Here is a 23767-nt window from a genome sequence, read left to right as displayed (position 1 = left end):
CCAGCCTGTCCTCTCCCAGCCTGTCCACTTCCAGCCTGCCCTTTCCCAGCCTGCCATTTCCCAGCCTGTCCTCTCCCAGCCTTTCCACTTCCAGCCTGTCCACTTCCAGCCTGCCCTCTCCCAACCTGCCTTCTCCCAACCTGCCCTCTCCCAGACTGTCCCCTCCCTGCCCTCTCCCAGCCTGCCCTCTCCCAGACTGTCCCCTCCCTGCCCTCTCCCAGCCTGTCCCCTCCCTGCCCTCTCCTAGCCTGTCCTCTCCCTGCCTGTTGTTGTGTCCCGGCGGCAGCAGGCAGCAGCGTGCACTGCGTCCCCGAAGTAACAGCCCTAAAGCAAGCAAGAAGTACGCCCCCCTCCCACCAATCCCTGTTAGGTAGTGGAAACTGTCCAAACTGGGGTGCAGACAGCCCCTCTCACCTTTCGGCCTGGTACCACTGCACCAGCCGCACTACTTCCCTACTGACCGTTCTCCACTTCAGCCCGTCTAAATTACAATTCATGCTTGTGACCCTTTTGCCTGCTTGTGCTTGTTTTCATGACCCTGTTGCCTGCTTGTGCCTCCGTGTGCCCCTGTTGCCTGCTTGTGCCTCCGTGTGCCCCTGTTGCCTGCTTGTGCCTCCGTGTGCCCCTGTTGCCTGCTTGTGCCTCCGTGTGCCCCTGTTGCCTGCTTGTGCCTCCGTGTGCCCCTGTTGCCTGCTTGTGCCTCTGTGTGCCCCTGTTGCCTGCATGTGCCTCTGTGTGCCCCTGTTGCCTGCGTGTGCCTCCGTTTTCATGCCCCTGTTGCCTGCTTGTGCCTCCATGTGCCCCTGTTGCCTGCTTGTGCCTCCATGTGCCCCTGTTGCCTGCTTGTGCCTCCGTGTGCCCCTGTTGCCTGCTTGTGCCTCCGTGTGCCCCTGTTGCCTGCTTGTGCCTCCGTGTGCCCCTGTTGCCTGCTTGTGCCTCCGTGTGCCCCTGTTGCCTGCTTGTGCCTCAGTGTGCCCCTGTTGCCTGCTTGTGCCTCAGTGTGCCCCTGTTGCCTGCTTGTGCCTCCGGGTGCCCCTGTTGCCTGCTTGTGCCTCCGTGTGCCCCTGTTGCCTGCTTGTGCCTCCGTGTGCCCCCGTTGCCTGCTTGTGCCTCCGTGTGCCCCTGTTGCCTGCTTGTGCCTCCGTGTGCCAGTGTTGCCTGATTGTGCCTCCGTGTGCCCCTGTTGCCTGCTTGTGCTGTGTGGGTGTGTGTGGAGGGCTCTGTGTGGCTGTGTGTGTGGGAAGCTTTGTGTGGCTGTGTGTGTAGGAAGCTTTGTGTGGCTGTGTGTGTGGGGGGCTTTGTGTGTGGGGGGGCTCTGTGTGGGTGTGTGTGTGGGAGGGGCTCTGTGTGTGTTTGTGTGTGTCATTTGCGAGGGATAAAGCTAGTGGCATTGTAAATGACAATGCCATTTATTTTTGTTAAAAAAAACAAATAAAAATAATGTCAAGAGCAATGCCAATAGCTCTAACTTTAACAAAGGCAAAACCATTGCATTGTAAATGCTTGTTTTGCAATGTGCCTAGTTGTGGATTTTGGGCCCTGGCTCAGCCGGCACCTAGGCAAACCTAGCAAACCTGTACATTTTTTAAAACTAGGCACCCAGGGGAATTCAGGACGGGGTGACTTGTGTGGCTCTCACCAGGTTCTGTCAACCAGAATCCGGTGCAAACCTCAAAACTTGTCTAAAAACACACATTTTCCTCACATTTCTGTGATGGAAAGTTCTGGAATATGCAGTGAATCGCAAACTTCCATCCCCCCTAAGTCTCCCGATACAAATGCTACCTCACTTGTGCCCACGACAGGAAAGGGCCCAAAACATATTGTGGACAGATCAAAATCATCCATTACAAAACACCCTGGTTTTACAAGGGAGCACCTGCGTTCTTGGACTCAGCATCCCTCTGGGGAAACCTACCAAACCCAGACATTTGAGTCCAGGGAGATGTGGCTTGCATGGATCTCCCAATGTTTTCTTACCCAGAATCCCCTGCAAGCCTCAACTTTAGCCCAAATAAAAATCACATTTTCCTCACATTTCTGTCTGAGGAAAGTTATGGGATCACTGGTCCGGCACAAATTTCCTACCATCCAGCGATCCCCCAGGTCTCTCGATAAAAATGCTATCTCACTTGTGTGGGTAGACCTAGTGCCTGCAACAGGAAACAACCCAAAATGCAATATGGACACGTGCATTTTTTCACCAAAAACTGACCATTTTTTTCCAACGTGCGTAGCTTTAGATTTTGGAACCTAGCTCAGCGGCAACCTGTACATTTTTGAAAAGTAGACACCTAAGTCTATGCAGGGTGGGCTGACTTGCGTGGCTGTCACCACTTTTCTTTCCCAGAATCTCATGCAAACCTCAAATTTTGACCAAAACCCGCCCACATTGTTTCACATTTTTGGGATGCACAGTTCTAGAAACTGTGGATAGCCAAAACCTTCAATCCACCTATCATGCCTCCGAGTCTCCCAATAAAAATGATACCGCACTTGTTGGGTAGGCCACATGCCAGCGTCGGCAAAGGGCCAAAAACATGTAGAGATTGAGGGGGAATAAAAGGGCAGTTTGTTAAAATACGTTTTTAGGCTGATTCTGCTTTGAGCACCCACACAAGTGCAGTATCATATTTATCAGAAGACCGAGGGGGAACGTTGGGTGATAGAAAATTTATTCCGGCATGAACATAACACAGAATACAGAAATGTGAGAAAAATGTGACTTTGTAGCTAAATTTGATGGTAGCTGGGGATTCTGAGTAAGAAAACGATGGGGGATCCACGCAAGCCACATCGCCAAGCAAGCGTCATCCACGCACACCACCAGTCCATGCACACCGCAGGGCAAGCGTCCATTTACTCACACCACCACCAAGCGCCAGTTTACACACACCGCCACCAAGCGCCAGTTTACACACACTGCCACCAAGTGTCAGTTTACACACAGCGCCACCAAGCACCAGTTTACACATAGCACCACCAAGTGCCACTTTACACACAGCACAACAAAGCGACAGTTTACGCACACTGCCACCAAGCGCCAGTTTACGCACAACGCCACCAAGCACCAGTTTAAACAAACAGCCAGCCAAATGACAATAAAAACACAGCCAGCCAAATGCCAGTACACACAGACCAACAGCTGAATTAGAGTGTTTGTGTTCTCTCTCTACCTCTCTCGTTCTCTCTCTCTCTCTCGTTCTCTCTCTCTCTCGTTTTCTCATTCTCTCTCATCTAGTGGATTTCTGAGAGCAGAAACAGGCAAAATGTGTGCCCAAAAAAAGGGGGAGCGACCTTTGCCTATGCGGCCTCTCCCGACATGCCCCATAAACATATCTCCTAGTGGGCTTTCAGCACCCACTTTTCCCCCATGGAATAGTGGCTAATCTCCCCTCGGGTAGATAACGCTTTTTCTGGTGGATACAGTATCTGGATGTGGATTCCTCACCTTTTCGATGACCCCAATTCGCAGCATTCCACCGAGGTAAACTAAGAATATTTGCACAAGAATACAATACACAAACAAATAAGGAAATACCCCGCCATAGATATTTACCAAATCTAAATAACTATGATTTAAATAGGAAATCACATGAAACATATGTATAAAAGAGAATAGTATTTTTTAAGTTTCAGTATGACTGGACAGGCAATGTAGAGTGGGGTGGGTCAGTGAGGTATCCACAGGCAGATACCGTATCCACCAGAATAAGTGTTCCCGAAGATAAGTAACTTGCTTTTCTGATGGTCTGCCTGTGGATTCCTCACCTTTTGAAATGGATTCCCAAACCGTCCCTCCTCACTTGCGAATCCAAGCAATAATGCTTTGCAAAAGTGTGGAGGGATGCCCAAGTTGCCACTTTGGAGGTGTTAACCACAGGGACAGCAATAGCCAAAGCAGAAGAAGAGGATTTAGCCCTGGTAGAATGAGCGGTAATACCTTCAGGAGGCTCCTTCTTGGGCATGGCGTAGCAAATCTTGATGCACAGGATTATCACCTGGACAGCTTTCTTTTGTGGACAGCCTTGCCCTTCATCTTGCCCACATATCCGATGAAAAGTTGGTCATCCAGTCTGAATTCTTTGGTTCTATCCAAGTAGAAGCCCACTGCCCTCTTGGGGTCCAAATGGTGAAGTCTCTCCTCCTCCTTTGAAGGAAGATGGGAAGGGTAGAAAGTAGGAATGGTAATTGACTGCCCCAAGTGGAATGGAGTGACCGCCTTAGGCAGGAAAGCAGCTCCGGTCCTAAGAACCATTTCATCCGCATAGAAATATGTAAACGGAGTCTTGGAACTAAGAGTCTGAACTGCACTTCACTCACCCTCCTAGCCAATGTGATTGCAACTAAAAATATAGTTTTGAATGCGAAAAACCTCAAAGGGCAACTATGCAAGAGTACAAAAGGTGAACCCTTTAAAAACGTAGGAACTAGATTAAGTCCCACTAAAAGGAGTGGGAGGAACACGATTAGTGAGACCCTTAACTATAGGAGACTTAAACAAAGAGGGTTGATATGACAAACAAAGAAATGCTGACAAGACAGATAAGTAACCTTTAACAGTAGCCACAGCGCAACCTTGTGCCACCAAGGCAAGTGAAAAACTTAAAACATCAGATGAATGGGCTTTCGAAGAGGGGTCAATTGACTTCTCTCCATACCATTTCACCAATATAGCCTACCTACCAGCATAGATGGTTTTGGTTGTCTGTCTTCTGGCCGATAAAATAATGGCCAACTCCTCAGGTGGGAGAGAGAAAGAACTCAGTTGCCTGTTCAATCTCCAGTCATGAAGGTGCAGGCTCTGGAGCGGAGGGTGCAGAACCTGACCTTGTGATAGTGAGGGGGGTCTGCCCTGAGAGGGAAACGGAGCAGAGGGTACAAGGAGAGGTAAAGAAGGTCTGTGAACCACACCCTTCACAGCCAATCAGGGGCAATGAATATGACTTGGCCTGGTCTTGTCAAATCTTTCTCAGAACCTGAGCAATTAAGGGAAACGCATAAAGAAACTGCGAGCCCCAATCGATCAGAGACGCATCCCCCAACGCTCCCAGCGTCTCATAAAGGAGACTGCAGAACGATGGGCAGTAAGCGGTCCCGTGAGTGGCAAACAGGTCAAATTGAGGAAAATGTGAAGTACCAGCTCTGAATGGAGACGCCACTTGTTGCCGATTGAGACTGTCCGCACGCACATTCAGTAATCCGGCCAGATTATTTGTGAATACCCAAATCTGATGGTCCTGAGTCTAGGACCAGAGTAAGAGCCTCTCTGCAGAGAAGATACACAAACTCCTCCTGGTTTGTTGATGTACCACATCGCAGTAGTGTTGTCTGTTAAGACATGAACCGACTGACCGTGACGGGAAGGAAGGAAGGCCTTGTGAGCCAAACGTATCGCCTGCAATTCCAAATGATTGATTTGAAACAATCTTGCTTCTCGTTACCAAAGACCTTTGACCTTTCGATCCCCCAGATGAGCTCCCCACGCTAGAGTGCTGAGGCATCCGTTATCACTGTAGCCACGGGAGAAGGAGGATGAAACTTCTTCCCTCTGACAGGTTGCCTGGAACACTCCACCATTGCAGATCCGCTGCAGTGTCTCTGGAGATTCTGACCAATTCCCCGAGTTCTCCAGTGTGTTGAAGCCACTGCCTGCGCAGGCACACTGGAGGGCCCTTATATGCCAGAGTGCATGGTTGACCAAAAGAATGCAGGAAGCAAACAGACCTAGCAGGCAAAAGACCTTAAGGACTTGAATAAACGCTCTATTCTGAAACAGTGACATCATAGCCTGGATGTCCAGAATCCTCTGTGGAGGCGGAAATGAACCACTCACTGTAGTGTCCAGTACCGCACGTATGAACATGTTGCGGTGAGAGGGCGCCAGGTGAGATTTGGGTATATTTATCGAAAATCCCAAATTGAACAACAGCTGCATTGTCAACTGCAAATGACGCAACCCCATCTCTGGTGACATTACTTTGAGCAACCAGTCATTCAGATAGGGAAACACAGGAATCCCTAACCTTCTGAGATGTGTTGTCACCACTGCCATCAATCACCTTTGTGAAGACCCGAGGTGCAGAAGTAAGACCGAACAGAAGGACTGCAAACTGATAATGCTGAGTCACCACCATAAAACAGAGATACTTCCCGTGTGACTTCAGAATGGGAATGTGAAAATATGCATCCTGCAAATTGATCAGCACCATCCAGTTGTCCTTCTCCAGCGCGAGAAGAATCTTTATGAACCCTATTGAAGATATGTCAGTACTTCCTGCTGGAAAAGCAGAAGATGCTCTTCCGAGCAAAGGCCTTGACAGGGAGGGAAAGGAAGGGGAAACTACTGGAAGGGTAGGGCATACCCATTCTCTATGATGTACAAAACCCAGAGGTCTGTAGTGATAAGACCTCTAGTGAGGTAGAAAATAGGTCTCACGTCCTCCCACGGGGCAAGCATGCTCTAAGATGGCAGAGCTAAAGCTGCTATCCTGCAACAACAGGTGGATAGTTGGAGGTGGAGGAGACTTGTTGCTGGGAAGAACCTCGCAGGCGACCTCTGCCCCTTCCCCTGTAGAATTTGCAAACAGGATTTTCCTGCTGCTGTCTCCCACGATAGGACTGTTCCTAGAAAAGTCCTGAAACATGTGGCACTGTCTACAGTCCCTAGACTGGGTCTGAAGCCCTAAGGACCTTGCAGTTGCTGTGCCGTCCTTAAAACGTTGCAGCGCAGAGTCAGCCTTGGCTCCAAACAAACTAACCGCAACAAAGTCCAACAATGTCGCCTGAACATCTGGAGAAAAAACTGATCTCCTCAACCAGGCATGTCGTCTCGGCGCTTCAAAGGACCCCATGGCCCTTGCAACAGAGTTTGCAGTGTCCATCCCAGATTGAATTACTTGGCAAACAGCCATCTGAGCATCTGTCACCAGCTCAGAAAAATGTCCTTGGATCTCTGTAGGTAATTTAGGGATGACCTCTTTAGCTGAATCCATTAGGGTGTGACTATAGCGTCCTAAAAGACAAGCGGACTGTTCCATGCTTTTAGATTCCCTATCAGCAGGTGGGGTTGGAAAATACCCTGCTGATAATCTGGAAGAGCAAGAAGACAACCAGGCTTACCGGTGAAGGATGGGTTGACAAAAAAGCTGGATCCCTGGAAGCCACTTTACACCTTACAGCTACTATACTAGAAACTGCAGCAGAGGGCATTTGCTTGTGCCAGGTTTCCAAAATAGGCTCTGTTAAAGCCTCACTGAAGGGCAACGACGGCGCTGATGCCAAAGATTACGAATGGAGAACCTCAGTGAGTATGTTAGACTTCTGTGTAGCTGAGGGAAGTGGTAACTCCAATAAATCCGCAGCCTTGCGAATTACCTCATGGTAGAAACTCACCTCAGGAGGTGGTAAACCTTTAAGTGACACCAATTCCAGCTCAGGGGAGGATCCATGATTTCTTTTTCTTCAGTTAGAGCATGCTCCTCTGGCATGCTTTCTTTTCCAAAAGTCTGTGTTTTTTTATGAGATCTTACTCTCGGTATTAGCGCCAGTGACTTTGGAACCGGTGCCGCAGAAGCATCCAAGGGAACAGTGAAGGGAGCGGCTTGCGGACGAACCGGCACCGGATCGAGAAGACACCGAGGATGATTCATTCAAAGGGTGTTGCCCCACCGCCAGGAATACACTCCTCCATTATGAGATTTTTCATCCTCGGATTCAGAAAAATAGTGTGCCGTTTGGGGAGTTCTTACGCCTCAGACGTAATTGCACCAATATCACAGATTATGACAACAGGGCAGAAACCATGAAGTTGAAGTTCCTGGCAAGGGGCTACCCTAAAAAAAAATCATACGAGACTCCTTCAAAAGAGCTTGTTTCTACGACCGTCAACATCTACTAGTGGCTACCAAAGAGAAAAAAGGCATTCCATGCTGAATGAGAGAATCAGACAAGCAGTATGTGCAAGTTGGCACATACTTAACGTAAATACACCAAAAGAAGAAATGATTCCGAAACCCATGTTTGCCTACAAACGCAACAAATCAATAAAAGATCATATTGTAAGGTCACGGATGAGTTAAAATATCATCCCTCAACAACTAAATATCACAGCCATGAAACCTGTGACAGGCACATATAAGTGTTCTAACTGTAAATCCTGCACTATGGCCATCCAGGGACCCACCCTACATTTTAACAATCACGTTATCGCCCCAGAAAATTTGAACAATTGCCGAACTACAAATGTAGTATATCTGATTATATGTCCCTGCAATAAGGGTTATGTAGGACAAACAGGGAGAGCACTGAACGTCCGCTTGATAGAACATAGGTCAGCAATAAGAACCAGTAAAACAACTGCCCATATGGTCAACCATAACATGGAGAAAAATCATGCACCAGAGGAGATGCAATGGTACATTCTAGAGCGCATGAACCAGAAGAAAGGCAATGATACAGATAAAATCAGGAAGATGCAAGAGGTATATTGGATTTTTATGTTAGAGACATCCAAGAAAGGCTTAAACCTTGAAATACCTTGGGAGCAGGCCATACAGTAGAAGAGCATCTGAAAATCCCATTGGGTTTGCCAGTCTATTCTTTTTTCAAGATCTCATTCAAGCCTCTTACAGCTCTATCAAGACACTTGTACCATAAGAATATTTGAGAAGCCTGACAAAACTCATAAATCTTTACATACACATACATAGCCATTTTTAGAAATCTTGGCACATTAATATCTCTATCATTGTGGTTACTTTCCCGCTAGACAGCATGCAAGATGGCTGCCACTTGTCACACCATTTGGGGTTAGTTATATTTAGTACCGACACTTGCCCGAATCCAGAATATAACACCATCAAATTATCTCTAGTTATCTAATAGAACAGATATGCGCAAGCTAAAACACAGGATAAATAAAGACTAATATCAGGCTTAAAATAGGGATAAGATAATATCTTGGACCTTAGATTTAGTATCTGTAGAAATATGGCATTTGCACATTCGATCTCCAGGGACCGGGCATTCAATGTAGGATATAAAACAATCAAGCAAAATAATAGTTATATTCACATCCTTCTATAAACTATTAGTATCTGCATCTTTTTACATTTAAAATCTACTGCAGCACAGCACCATAAAGAACTTATCAAGTCCACTCCAATATGGCAACCTAAATATTGCTCCTCGATCCTTCGTTATAGTCAATGTAGTCTCACACCGTCGTCACCACATTTAGCCGATCACGGCGCAGGATATTTAAACCAGGAAGAGAAAGGAGTTACTCTTCCATGCGGAACGAGACGCCGATTATCCACCACCCCCGGAAAGAGGTACGTAGACCAATTCATAAAGACGGCTCGCCAGTTAGCGCAGAGAAATTTGCCGTACGAAGGAACAGATAAGGATAGTTCCATCTCAGACTACAGTCGGGAGGTCTATTAAAAACTTCCTAGAGGTACGTAGACCAATTCATAAAGACGGTCTGCCAGTTAGCGCAGAGCGCGTACGAAGGAATAGATAAGGATAGTTCCATAACAGACTACAGCCGGGAGGTCCATTCATAAGTTCTTAGATATAGAGACGTGCATTCTTCATTGGAAATGGGACATAGCGGATATTCAAATATAAGATAAGGATTTAGCTTATCTCGCTTTACTCTGGGACCTAACTTAGAATACAACAAGGATAGAGGCAATATAATAAAGGAGATAAGCTGCGGTCTTTCAATACAGGAGTTAGTAATATGAACAACGATCATAAAATTGGAGATTACAACTTTAGGGAAAGCATGTCAGCTCGTCATTTAGATCCTCATTATGACATATGTTAATTTCTAGTGGTCCAGCACCAGAACCCATGGACTGAGAGAGAGGGATATAAACCCTCACCAACACAGGAACTACAAAATACGGTGACATCAAGACACAGACACTATAAAACAGGTAATTTGTGCAAAGCCTTAATTCCATTTTACCTGCAATCGGTAATAATAGCAGTAGGTCACCAATTGAATGTGAAAGGAGGTAATAATTTTGTGTTACCCTTTGTTTATAGTTAAAGAGAGCGTAGCAGTCAAGAACCAGAAAGGAACCACCTTAATACTTATTAAAAAAAACAACAAGGTGCTCGGCTGAATTCAGGAATATGATTTATAGATGTTAAATTGAAGCTAAATTCTTAGAAGAGAAAGGTACCCCAGCAAAAACAAGTGTACCCATGTCCACCGTATATGTATTTTCAGCCGTACTACTCGAGAAATCGCGTGAAGTTATGGCAGAAGAAAAGATAAATCTGTGATTAGTTCTCTGGGGGGGAGGAAAAAGAGAAAAACAAGAGGAACCGGCGTATAAGTCTCAAGCATCAGGTAATACAATATGCATAAGACCCCTTTTTCCTCTAGACCTTGGATAATGTTAATAGTCTCAGATTCCAAATAGGAAAACATACTCTCAATAACAGGGCTATATGTAAACTCCACACAATTAGATAAAACAGGTAATTATATGCACATGTCAACAGCCTATATAGAGGTAGATAAACTAATGCAGATACCAAACATGGAAAATATGTTTATTCTAAATCAGTACATATAACTATACCCTCTTTTAACTTATAGGTCCTAACAATATCCTGATCAAGCCAATCGTACATTTATACCGCAGGAAAACCCCACAAGACTAGAGACAACAGGTAATTAGATGTATATCCTTATCGCCTAAATGGAGATAGACCCACTAGCTCTAGTTTAGGCACTCAGTTGAATTTCATCATAAATTACGTAGAACCACCAGTAGTCTTCTGGTTCTCGGACACTTTATCTTTATTTTTATGACTGACAGAGTTCCAACACTGTAAATATTGAGGAATGTTAGAATCGACCATGCAATTTCTTGTAGAATTTTGTACATATATAAATAGAGAATGCACATGTAATTAGTTCCAAATAAGTATGAGTGAATGTTAGATAGTGACCCTATTGAGTTTTAGATTGATGTCCCTGATACATTTCACATTGTTGTAGATATTATCTGTATTATTAAATCCATGTGTTTTCACTCTAGACAATTTATACACAATTTTTATTTCATAGCACTTACTGGTAAAACAGAAATCCTGAGGAAGACAGTGGCCGAAACACGTTGGTGATTTGTTCTGCACATCATTACCAGTAACGTTATCAATTTTTGTCTTTTACATCATTATTATTGAATTGATTATGTGTGTCTCTTGATTATGCTGTATACTACTACTGATTACCTTGTTTAATTTATTTCTTGTTAATAAGGCATCAACTTGTTCAAATGTTGATCAAATAGAAATATTGTACAGACTGAAACATACAGAACAAGTATGATTTTTTATGTGCTAGACTATCAGATGAAATATTGTGTATATTAAATGTATGAATTTGATGAATGATCACTACATAAAGATATATTTTTGATAAAAGAGAAAAAAAGAAAAAAGATCAACAAGATTTCAATAGCTAATCTGATACATTGTCTTATTAGAAGTGTGAACACATGGAACTTTTTTGTATATCCTGCACTGAACCCGGTTTTATTGTTCGTTTTCTAAAAAAGCAACGGTGTTGACAGTCTCGGTCCTGGTGAAGGTTAATTCACTTGAGTCTTGGGCATGAAGGGCATGAAAGGTGCCTGCAGACAATGAGGTGGAAAACATCCAAGAGAATAGGCAAGTGGACCCATGAGGCCCGCAGGCACACCATACGGAGTCGCAGTCCCTTGCAAAAATGCTAAACATAGCATTTAAGAAGTGAGACAGATCCGATCCCGGAGTCGAGAATGCTGAAGACAACAGATCCGGATTAAAGGGCCCTGGAGCCGTACGTGGCGACACCAAATCTGTCTCCGGCTGTGGAGTCTGAATTATTGGCGCCAGTGCTGGAGTCACATGCCTTGGCACCGGTGCAGGAGATACAGACCTCGGAGTCGGTGGAGTAACAACCCATGGTGCCAGAGAAGGAGCCGGAGACCCTACCAGAGAAGGAGTTGGAAACTCATCTCTACGACATCGTCTACAACTCAGAGACACGGACTTTGGATCCTTCAAAGAGCGACGCTGAGACCCATGGCGCCACTTTTTCTTATGCTTCTCGGAAGGCTTCTAAATGTGATGCGTCGTGACTTCGACCAGGTCCGAGATCTTCGACGACCCCCTCTTCTGCTTCTTAGCGTTGGCGATGAACACATTTGCCTCCCTCTACTTCAAGGCCTTCGGATTCATCTGTTTGCACAACAAAAATGCTCCAACGTCATGATCCAAAGACAAGCATCAAAGACAATTATAATGATGAACATCTGACCTCCACATTCCCTACATGGATTGAATCCTGACTTCCTCGGAGGAGACATCTTCAGTAGCTACAAAGTTGCAGTTACAGAATCCAAGAAATCTCTCAGAAATGGAGAGCCTGTAAAGAAAACCGCTATGCGTCGTTGGCGCGGAAAAAAGGAAACTGACATCAGCCGGCCAACGAAGTATTATTAAGGCTCTGATGATATCACAAGGAGTCACGTGCAGAGATGTTCCATTGTGACGTCCTTTCGACATGGGAGAGCTATGGATAAAGGTTTCCATGGAATAGTGCGCATTGGGATAATTCAAAAGGGGCGGAATCCACAGGCAGATGTATGCATCAGAAGCAGGGTGCACTGTATTTAAAGGTAGGGCACATAACAGTTTAAAGTTGGAAATGTGCTTACAGTGGAAAAAGTCCTAAAAGCTATTTTCGCTGTAGCAGGGACAGGTGTTCCACAGGAAAGAATTGGGATACAATATTACGTTTAATAAATGTTATCTCCGTTTAGGAAGAAGCTAAAAATTTAATTTTAGGACTTTTTGAGATGTTGATTACAAGCGCAGTTAACTGTTTAAGTTGAATTTGTAACAAATAGGACTTTTTAAAAAGTTACCTTTGCCCTGCCTGAAGTCCCTGAAAGAGCAATCTGCATTTTGTTCTCTCACTGCTGCCAGCCAGTAATTATATTACAATAGGTGTGAATGAGGTGTGAACTAGCCAACAAGAGAAGGACAAAAGCCCTTTGGTGTGGGGAGGTAATGCTGTGCCCATGACAGGATGGCCCAGGACTTTATTAACTTCGAAGAGGCCAACCCTGTCACAAGCAGATGTAGCTAACACCCACGCCTGCAACCTTCTTTTGTCCATCCCTGCAGCCTGAACAGCCTCCATCTCAGTGGGCCTTTTGTTACAGCACATCACAGCGTCCGATCCTGCTTGAGTGCCAAGACCTCAGTTCTTGGTTTCACAGGTCTGCTGGGTTTAAACATAAAATTTGGGGTGCACTTCAAAGGAGCGAAACCAAAGTGCCATAACAAGCTGTGTGTTATCACTGTCTGGTTGCTGAAAGCTGAGCACTTGACCAGACAACAGTCTCTGAGTTTGTTTGGAGTGCAGATTAGGGTTAGAGGAGGGAGGATACTGGGATTATCATAGTACACTCCATACACACACCAGAACCCAAGTTTAGTGTGGGTAAAGGCAATGGCCATCTTGAAAATTGGCATAGTGGGTAGTGTTAGCTTCAGGAACCTTCACCCCATTGCTTAGGACATCCCCAGCGGTCATTCTTACCCACTAGCTCGTGCCAAGCATAAATGTGGCATCTCCAGACACGTACTTCAGACCACTCCTGGACCTGTGGAAGATCAGAAGAGGACTGAAACGGCTGTCTGAGAGACGAGCCTAGAAGGCTAGACCTGTTCTCTCTTGTGCCTTTAGAAGTTTACTTCTGTGGTGTATTGGGACATAAAGTACTAAAGTCAGAAGGTAAAATCTTTGACCAGGATGAACCTGGTTAGTGTATCTGACCAAGCTCCATCATGGTTAGTGTCAAATTGCCCTATGCCCAGTTCTACCGCGACCACTAACAATCATTGGCATTTTGGTTTCATTTTGTTTAATAAATTTCACTTGATTTATTTCTAATTTGCTTTGGGGTTGTTAATATTTTTCATGTCGACTTTATTACTGTTTTAGTATTTCCTAAATACTTTACGCATTCCCCTCTAAATTAAGTGTGTCTGCTCCGTGCCATACCTGCCATGGAGTGTACTTAGATTAATTTGGTAAATGTAAGGGTTCACCCTGACAAGGATTGCGTTTAGTAGTTGAGGTGGGTACTTATCACCTTCAACTAATAAGCCAATTCCTGACAGCCACAAAGCAAATCTTAGAAACGAGAGGTCCCCTTGATCCATCTCTCCTAAACGGACTAGGACATCAATTGTATGTCACCAATAAGTACAGTTTGAGTACAGGTGTTTTAGCTAGCACTTAACGCACAAGTTACTACTTGTGTAACGATATATCTGTAAGAGACATTAGTTAGTGATAGCTTCCTTACCTTAGAATATCCCCAGGCGTCAGACTGAATCCGGAATTTTTTTGCGTAGCAGTACCCTTGCGCGTCGGTAGGCGTCGTCTGCGGCTCCGCGTCCGTCATCGGCGTCGTGGGCGCCGTGATGACGTCGTCGGAGCACTTAGACGCCGCCTCCGCGTGCTGACGTCAGTTCTTAGACACAGCTTTTCCGCGCCAGAAGCGCTGAGCCATGTTAAAAACCAACACTGGTGCCATTGAAACTAGGGCCCTGAAAGGGGATGACCTTAACCCTAGATATCGGTTCGCAGAACGGGGAGGATGGGTGGGTCGGTAAGGAATCTATCACTAACTAATGTCTCTTACAGATATATCGTTACACAAGTAGTAACTTGTGCATCTGAAAGAGACACGTTAGTGATAGATTCCTTACCTTAGAATAGATACCCCAGCAATACCAACCCCGGTGGTGGGTCTGCGAACCAATGATCACACCAGAAAGTCCTGGAGGACAGAACGGCCAAAGAAGCCATCCCTCCGGACTTGACTGTCCAGGCAATAGTGTCTTGCAAATGTGTGCAGCGAGGCCCACGTAGCTGCCTGGCAAATGTCCTGCAAGGGCACTCCTCGGCCCAGGGCAGTTGTAGTCGCCGTGGCCTGAGTGGAATGAGCCCGTAATCCAACAGGGGGCTCCTTTTTAGCCAAGAAGTAACATGCCTGGATACACAAGATGATCCACCGAGAGATGGTCCGCTTGTGCACCGCCTTTCCCTTCTTAGCGCCCACGTAACCAACAAAGAGTTGGTCATCCACCCGGAACTGGCGTGTGGGATCCAGATAGAAAGAGAGCGCACGTTTTGGGTCCAGACGGTGGAGCCGCTCTTCCTCTTTATAGGGATGCGGAGGCAGAAAGAAGGTAGGCAAGGTGATAGACTGCCTGATGTGGAAGGCCGTGACAACCTTAGGCAGGAAAGATGGCCTAGTCCGCAACACAACCTTGTCCGGATGGACGGAAAGGAAAGGTGGTTTAGATGAAAGAGCCTGGAGCTCACTCACTCTCCTGGCAGAGGTGATGGCAACCAGGAAAGCAGTCTTCAGAGTAAGAAGGCGGAGAGGGCAGTGGTGAAGTGGCTCAAGGGGAGCGCACATCAGAAATGTAAGAACAAGGTTTAAGTCCCACTGAGGCATCACAAACGGAACAGGAGGGAACGTGTGTGTGATGCCCTTCAAAAACCTATTTACAATTGGGGACTTGAACAAAGAAGGTTGATCAGGCAGCCTCAGAAAGGCTGAAAGGGCAGAAAGGTAGCCCTTGATAGTGCCCAGAGCAGAGCCCTTCTGGGCAAGAGAAAGAAGGAAGAGAAGAACCTCAGAAAGAGGGGCAGAAAGTGGATCCACAGCCTTTGCTGTGCACCATGCCACAAACTTATTCCACCTGCAGGCGTATACCGATTTTGTGGAGGGACGCCTGGCTGCCAGAATGACATTACAGACTTCAGGAGGCAAGTCAAATGGCCTCAACTGTCGCCGCTCAATCTCCAAGCATGGAGGTGAAGACTGGACAGGTTCGGGTGGAGGACCGTCCCCTGCTGCTGCGACAGAAGGTCCTCCTGAAGAGGCAGACGAACCGGGGGATTGACTGACATACTGAGTAGCTCGGTATACCAGTACCTTCGTGCCCAGTCCGGAGCCACAAGGATGACTTGTGCCCGGTCGCGCTTGATCTTCTTCAGCACTCTGGGCAGAAGTGGTATAGGCGGAAAGGCGTACAACAGACCGCAACTCCACTTGCGACGAAAAGCGTCGCCGAACGAGTGCCGCCTTGGAAATTCCAACGTGCAGAACCGAGGACATTGCGCGTTCTCTTCTGTGGCGAATAGATCTAAACAAGGCTCTCCCCACTGCTGAAAGAGGCCTTGCGCCACGTCTGAGTTCAGACGCCATTCGTGATCCATCATGCATCGACGGCTGAGTTTGTCCGCCCTGGCGTTCAGAGAACCTGCCAGGTGTTGAACCACCAGGGTCACGCCCTGATGTTCCAGCCACTGCCAGAGGCGCAGAGCCTCCTGGCAAAGGGTCCACGACCCCACCCCGCCCTGTTTGTTGCAGTACCACATGGCGGTGGTGTTGTCCGTGAACACCTGCACTACACTCCCCCGGACAGAGGGGAGGAATGCGTTCAGTGCAAGACGATTCGCCCACAGCTCCAAAAGGTTGACATGGAGCCGGGACTCCGCCGAAGACCAGAGGCCTCTGATCTCCGCCTCTCCCATGTGGCCTCCCCAGCCCTGGAGGGACGCATCCGTCACAACTACGTGCTCCGGTTGGGGAAGGGAGAGGGATCTGCCGCTGACCCAATCGCGGTCCTTGAGCAACTACTGCAGCTGTCTCGGAGTGCCCTCTGAGATCAGGACATGGTCGGAATGGTTGCCCTGATGCTGGGCCCACTGAAACTTCAGGTCCCACTGCAGAGCCCGCATCCGCCACCGGGAGTGATGCACCAGAAGGATGCAGGAAGCCATCAGCTCCAGAAGCCGCAGCGTCAACCTGACCGATACCTGGGATAAAGGCTGAAAGGGTGGAATCAGAGCCTGAATATCCCGAACCCGCTGCTCGGGAGGATAAACCCGAAACTGCGCTGAGTCGAGAAACGCTCCGATGAAGAGGAGCTTCTGAGAGGGGCACAGGTGTGACTTCGGCACATTGATGGAGAACCCCAGCTGGTGCAGGAGGTCTGCCGTCGTCTGGAGGTGGCTGACAACTGTCTGGGGCGAGCCCGCCTTCAACAACCAGACGTCGAGGTAGGGGAAGACTGAAACCCCTAACCTGCGCAGATGAGCCGCGACCACCGCCTTCACCTTTGTGAACACCCGTGGGGCGCTGGTAAGGCCGAAGGGGAGCTCGGTAAACTGAAAGTGCTCGTGGCCAACCGTGAACCGCAGGTAGCGCCGGTGGGCCGGCAGGACGGGGATGTGGAAATAAGCGTCCTGCAAGTCCAATGCTACCATCCAGTCTTCCGGGTCCAGGGCAGCTAGGACCTGAGCCAGTGTCAGCATTTTGAACTTCTCCTTCCGGAGGAAGCCGTTGACGTTCCGTAGGTCCAAGATACGGCATAGGCCCCCTTTGCCCTTCTTGGGTACCAGAAAGTAGTGGGAGTAACAACCACACCCTACTTCTGGCCCAGGAACGCGCTCGATGGCCCCCTTGGCCAAGAGGGCCGTAACTTCCTCCTGCAGAAGCCGCAAATTATCCCCCGATACGCGGTGGTATTGCGGTGGCATGGCTGGAGGGGTCGTCTCTAAGGGGAGGGAGTAGCCCCTTCGGACGATTTGCAGCACCCACCTGTCCGAAGTGACAGTGTGCCAGTGGAGGAGGTGATGGCGAACCCTGCCCCCCACTGGTGACACATGGGTCTGAAAACACGGACTAGGAGGGCTTTGAGGCGGATGCTGCGGGGGAAGGTGTGGAAGGTGTGTACTGACCTCGCCGTTGTCCCCGACCGCCGCCGCGGCGGTTTCCACGCCCGCCACCGCGTTGGGTATTACCCTGCGGCGCGTGGCTGGCAGCACGCGTGGGTACACCCCTTCCGTGGCCACGAAAGGAGTGAAAGGCAGCCGATTACTGGCGCGGGGCCGAGAGGCCCAAAGACTTGGCCGGAGCCCTGGAGTCCTTAAAGCGCTCAAGCGCATGGTCTGCCTTGTCGCCAAAAAGGCTACGGCCATCAAACTGCATGTCCATGAGTGTATTCTGGACATCAGCCGAGAAGTTGGCGGATCTCAACCAGGCGTGGCGACGAATCGCCACCGTCGTTGCCATCGCTCTGCCCAGTGAGTCGGTGGTATCCAGTCCACACCGAATAGAATAACGTGCCGCATCTCGGCCTTCCACAAGGGCTTGGCCGAGTTTAGCCTGTACCTCCAACGGGCATTCTGGCAGCACGTCTGCGACCGTATCCCACAGGGAGTGGGTGTAGCGGCCCAAGAGGCATGCGGTGTTGGAAGACCGTAGTCCCAAACTTAGGGAGGGGAATACCTTCTTGCCGTATTGCTCATACCTCTTGGATTCCCTGTCAGGCGGAGCCGACGGGAATGCGGTCTGGGAATTGGAGGCCTGGGGTCACCAGGCTCTCAGGGGTGGGGTGGGTGGACAGGAAACAAGGGTCGCCCGGGGGCGGGTGGTGGGGCGTCTGGCCACATTCCTATCTACAGGCGAACCTGTAGCGGGCCTGGACCAAGTGCCCAAAAGAACGTCGGTCAAGGCCTCATTAAACGGCAGCAGAGGCTCAGCCGAGCTTGACTGTGGTTTAAGGACCTCAGTGAGGAGGTTAGTCCTCACGGCCGCGACGGGGAGTTTAAGGCTCAAAGCCTTGGCCGCCCGCGTCAGCACCACTCTGTAGGTAGCCCCCTCCTCCGTAGCCACGGTAGGAGGGGAGACAAACCCAGTGTCTGGTGATGTGTCCAGACCACTGGCATCCCCAAGTCCACCTGTCCAGCCCTCCTGGGACTGACACTCCCGTGTCAGAGGGTCCTCAGACCCCTCCCAATCCTCCTCATCACCCATCTCCTGGTACCCAGGGGTGTCAAATGATGGGGCCGGCTCATGAAAGGTGAACTCTCCGAACGGCGTCTGAAGCTGCGCCCAGCGGCGCGGCTCCGGAGCCGGATCGAGGGAGGCCTCGGGGACGGCGCCGCCCGAAGACGGCGCCGGGGGGGGTGACACCTGAGGGACCGGCGCCGGGAGGTCGTTAAATCCACCGGCGACGACCCGGATCCAGTGGGGCCCTGCGGCGCCGGGCCCAAAGGCGCTGGCGGCGCCGAGGCCGAAGCACTAGACGGCGTCGGGCCGGAGCCCTCGACCCGCTAGGGCCCCCAGACGGGTCCGCTGGGCCCGAAGGTGCCGCGGAGCCCGCCGGAGGAGTGAGAGACCTCATGGCCATGAGGAACCGCTCGATCTCCTCCGGCGTTGCGCGCGGCCCAGGGACCGGAGGGTATGGGGCCGGACGCGACGACTGCGACGGAGCCGCGTGGGCGGTGTCACCTGAACCCCCGGCCGCGTCGAGTGAGCGTCGGGGGGAGTCGGAAGAGCGATGACGTCTCTTCGACTTCTTGTGCTTACCTGACGACTTCGACCCTGAGGAGTGATGTCGACTCCCGGAGCTACGATGGCTCCGCTCCCGCGACCGGTCCCTCGACCTCCGTCCGGACCGGGACCTCTCTCGGCGCGGGGCCGACTGCCGGATTTCGAGTCGCTTGCGGGACCGCTCCCGTCTAGCTTTCGAAGTCAGGGCCCGGCAGTCGGAACAGGTCTTGTCGTTGTGGTCGACGCCGAAACAGTGGAGACACCGACGATGAGGGTCGGTGACCGACATCAGTCGGTCGCAATCCTCACAGTGCTTAAAACCTGGCAACCCTACCGGCACCGTTCGGAGTCGAAAACTCGAAAAAGAATGATCAAAAGAGATCAAAAAAGTTTAGTCAAAAAAGACTAAGGTACCACTTTTTCCGGATCTGCGCTGCTGGCGCGGAAAAAAGAACTGACGTCAGCACACGGAGGCGGCGTCTAAGTACTCCGACGACATCATCACGGCGCCCACGACGGACGCGGAGCCGCAGACGACGCCTACCGACGCGCAAGGGTACTGCTACGCAAAAAAATTCCGGATCCAGTCTGACGCCTGGGGATATTCTAAGGTAAGGAATCTATCACTAACGTGTCTCTTTCAGATAGGTAAGTAATCAATGCAATCAAAAGTAAGAGAAAGAATAAAAACAGCAAACCGCAGTGTATGCAACTGCCTTTCAAAAGGCATCCCTACATGAGAATTTCAAATTGTCACAGAGTAATAGCAGTTTGTTAGGCACTGGAAATTTTACATTACCTGATTTGCTACTGTAAGCTTGCTTTCTTGCTCCCATTTCTCTTGTTCTGCTCTTACAGCTGCTTTATACTCTGCAAGGCTAGTTAATTCTTGTAACCACCGAGTGTGGGCATTATTGACAGCTGCTTCTACCTATAAGCAAATTAAAAATAAATTAGACAACTGAATTCTCAATGTTGTGAAATATAAAAATAATAGTTTATGACATTGTAACTGTTGGTTTTAATTTAAGAGAATGTTTTTAAAGTCTAATGCATTGGCCTATCTTCTGATAAAATTCATGTTATAAAAAAAGGAGAATTTAGTGGTCTTAACTCTGGGAACTGAATGGAAATAACTGATTTTACACAGTAAAATAATTTTACAGCAACTGTGGAACTCAGAATTAAAACCTTTTAAGTACAACAGAAAGTTACATGAAGCATTATATACTGAGCACATTACTTACTGTTAATCTTCATCACACTAACGCCAACTCATTATGGTCACAGTCCTTACTGTAATAGGGTAACGTCAGGTTCTTGAGAGAGTCAGTTCTCCTATAACACGTCTTCCCTCCTCGTGCCCCCCTTAGCACTGGTAAAATGTGCCCACCTTTCACCTGGAATATCCTGTTAAGTGTACCACAGAAGTAGTACACGTATGGAAGGCAAACTGTAGATCAACATTATGAGCTTGATGTTCGCTTTAGATAATCTGACTACTTCAGATAAGTCTTACTTATGAAAGTGCATGGCTGGGATTTATAAGTGCTACTTCTTAGACACCTCCCTCTCCCCATCCGCCAACCATGATTTCAGTGCACTGAAATCTTCAAACCACTCTGGAGAAAGACAGAGCAGATGCACCAATGATTTAAAGTTACTCGCCATAGTGATTGTTCCAGGGATAGTCCTACACACTTTCTTCTTTGCTATGACTAGTCATACTAGCTGTCTCTTCATTTGTGGGCTATACTGAGAGAAAAGGAATTGGAGAAATAGCTAGAGACACAAAGAGGGCCTGAGAGCAGAATGAGCCAATCTAGAACCAAGTTTTCAAAAAGGAATTGGTTCTCCATTGGCCAAAAATTAACTTTAGGTCTACTGACCTGCCAGGTATAGGCATTCAGAAAAACAAGCTACTTACCGTTAGTAATGCCTTATCTGGTAGAGTATCTAGGTGCATATTCGTTACCTTTGAATAATCCCCAGGCAACATATTGGATCCGGAAAATCTTGAGCAGTACCTCTGGGTGCCATTAGGTGCAGTCGAGCGGTCTTGCATTGGTGGTGGCGTCCACGTGCCTGTATAGGCGCCTTCGAAGCAAGCGGACTTAAGTTCATGACTATTTCCTTGCCCAAGGCACAAAGCCCCATCAGAAGGTTATTTAACCAGTGTGCAGATTCTAACGCCTACACGGACCTTGTTAGGTGGAAAGTCCAGTTTGCAGAACAGGAAAGATGGAAGGGTCAGGAAGGAACTCCGCAGCTAGATGGTCTATGCAAAATAAGACATTACCGAATGCAAGTAACTTGTTCATTTGATAGAGACTTCTAGCCGCAGATTCCTTACCTTAAAATAGATCAAATAGAAATACCTCCCCAGAGGTGGAACTGCAAATTGTCTCAGACCAAAAAGTCTCAGAGGACCGAACGGGCAAAGTGCCCGTCACGAGGGACCAGACTGTCAAGGCGGTGATGTTTGGTAAATAAGTGCAAGAATGCCCACGTAGCAGCCTAACAGATGTCCAGGACAGAAACTGTGCAAGATAACGCAGTAAAAGCAGCTTGGGTGGAATGAGCCCGCAAGCCCTCAGGGGGCTGCTTCTAAGCTAATGCGTAGGAGATCTTGATTTTGAGTGAAATCCATTTCGAGAAGGTCCGTTTCTGCACTGAATTCCCCTTCTTCACTCGTGTGAACCCTTCGTCCTTGGAGGGTGAGGCGGTGCAGAACATGTCGGCAGGGTGATCTTTTGGCCAATGTGGAAAGGTGTCACCACCTTCTGCAGAAAATAGGCACAGGTAGAGAGAACTTGGGGAAGAAGCTGGTGTAAGGAGAGAGAATAGAAAGAGCTGGTAGCTTGCCGACACTCCTGGCCGATGTGATGGCCGCCAAGAAGACTGTCTTGATTGTCAGAAGTTGTAGGGGGCAGATATGCATGGGTTCAGAGAGAGAGTACATCAAATAGATTTAAACTAAATTAATTTCCCATTGGGGCTTAACAAAAGTTTTGGGAGGAAACATGTGCTGAAGACCTTTCAGAATACATGTCACAACGGGGGACTTAAAAAGGGAGGGTTGGTCCGGAAACAACAAAAAAGCAGAGAAGGCCGAAAGATAGCCCCTTACTGTGCCCAAAGCATAGCCTTCACTTCAGACAAGGGTACAGCGAGTGAGTCAATGTGTTTCTCTGTGCACCAAGTCACAAACTTGCTCCAACAGAAAGCGTATGAAGTTTTTGATGATGGATGCATAGCTGTTATGATGACCTCTTAGACTTTGGGAGGAGGAGCGATGGTCCTATTTTCACAGCCCAATCTCAAAGTACGAAGCTGGAGAGTGTACAGGTTTTGGTGCAGATCCCTCTACTGCTGTAGCGACAGGAGATCGTCGCAGAAAAGCAGCCTGATCAGAGGACAGATGTTCATGCCCAGGATGCCATATTCTCTTTGTCCAATTCAAAGGCACCAGGAGGACTTGGGCCCGGTCAGTTCTGAGCTTTTCCGGAACTCAGGAATGGAGAGATGTGAAGGCGTATAGGATTCCCGTACACGGGCATACACGGAGGCGTCTCAGAGTGAGAGCCTCTATGGAAACTACAGCACGCAGAAGTGCTGGAATTGTGCATTTGCAGAGGTGGTGCATAGATCTAGGCAATGTTCTCCCCAGTCCTGAAAGACACCTTGAGTCACTAAGGGTGCAGGCGCCATTCGTGGTCCGTGGGGAACTGACGGATGAGTTTGTCAGACCTGGTGTTTAGAGATCCCAGCAGGTGCTGCACGACCAGGAAAATCTCTGGACGTTCCAGCCATGTCTAGAAACACATTGCCTCCTGGCACAGAATCAACAATCCCCTGCTTGTTGCCGTAGCACTTGGCAGTAGTGTTGTCCATAAACACCAGGACATGCTCAACTTTGATGGAGGGCAGGAAATGTTTCAATGCCAAGTTATGCGCCCTCAGGAGCAGAGTATGTCCCCTGATCTCCACCTCTCCCAGATAGCCGTCACAGCCCAGACGTGATGCATCGGGCACCATTGTCAAGTATGGGTGGGGAAGGTAGAAGGGTCTGCCGCTGACCTAATCGCGGTCTGTAAGCCACCACTGCAGATCTTTCGCAGTCTCCTTCGAAATCTGGACCATATCAGAGAGATTCCCCTCGCCAACTGGGACTTCAGATCCCACTGCAAAGCCGGCATATGCCATTGAGCATGCTTCACCAGCAGGGTGCAGGAGGCCAACAGATACAGCAGTCTCAAAGTCAGTCTCACCAAAATCCAGGACTAAGGTCAAAACATTTGGATCGCAGTCCTGAATGTCCT

At 48.6% G+C, this 23767-nt stretch overlaps 1 protein-coding gene across 3 annotated transcripts in view; it reads right to left on the bottom strand.

Moving 5' to 3' along the window:
* CEP152 (centrosomal protein 152) overlaps positions 1–23767 on the bottom strand; it is a 1079595-nt gene that overhangs the window by 632250 nt on the left and 423578 nt on the right. For all 3 annotated transcript variants that reach the window (XM_078684802.1, XM_078684801.1, XM_078684803.1), the window contains one exon: positions 20245–20376. In XM_078684802.1, coding sequence (XP_078540928.1) covers positions 20245–20376 — 132 coding nt within the window. The remainder of the gene's footprint in view (positions 1–20244; positions 20377–23767) is intronic.

This window comes from Lissotriton helveticus, chromosome 3_2 (assembly GCF_964261635.1).
Source record: "Lissotriton helveticus chromosome 3_2, aLisHel1.1, whole genome shotgun sequence".
NCBI lineage: Eukaryota > Metazoa > Chordata > Amphibia > Caudata > Salamandridae > Lissotriton > Lissotriton helveticus.
This window is presented reverse-complemented; position numbering and strand designations above follow the sequence as displayed.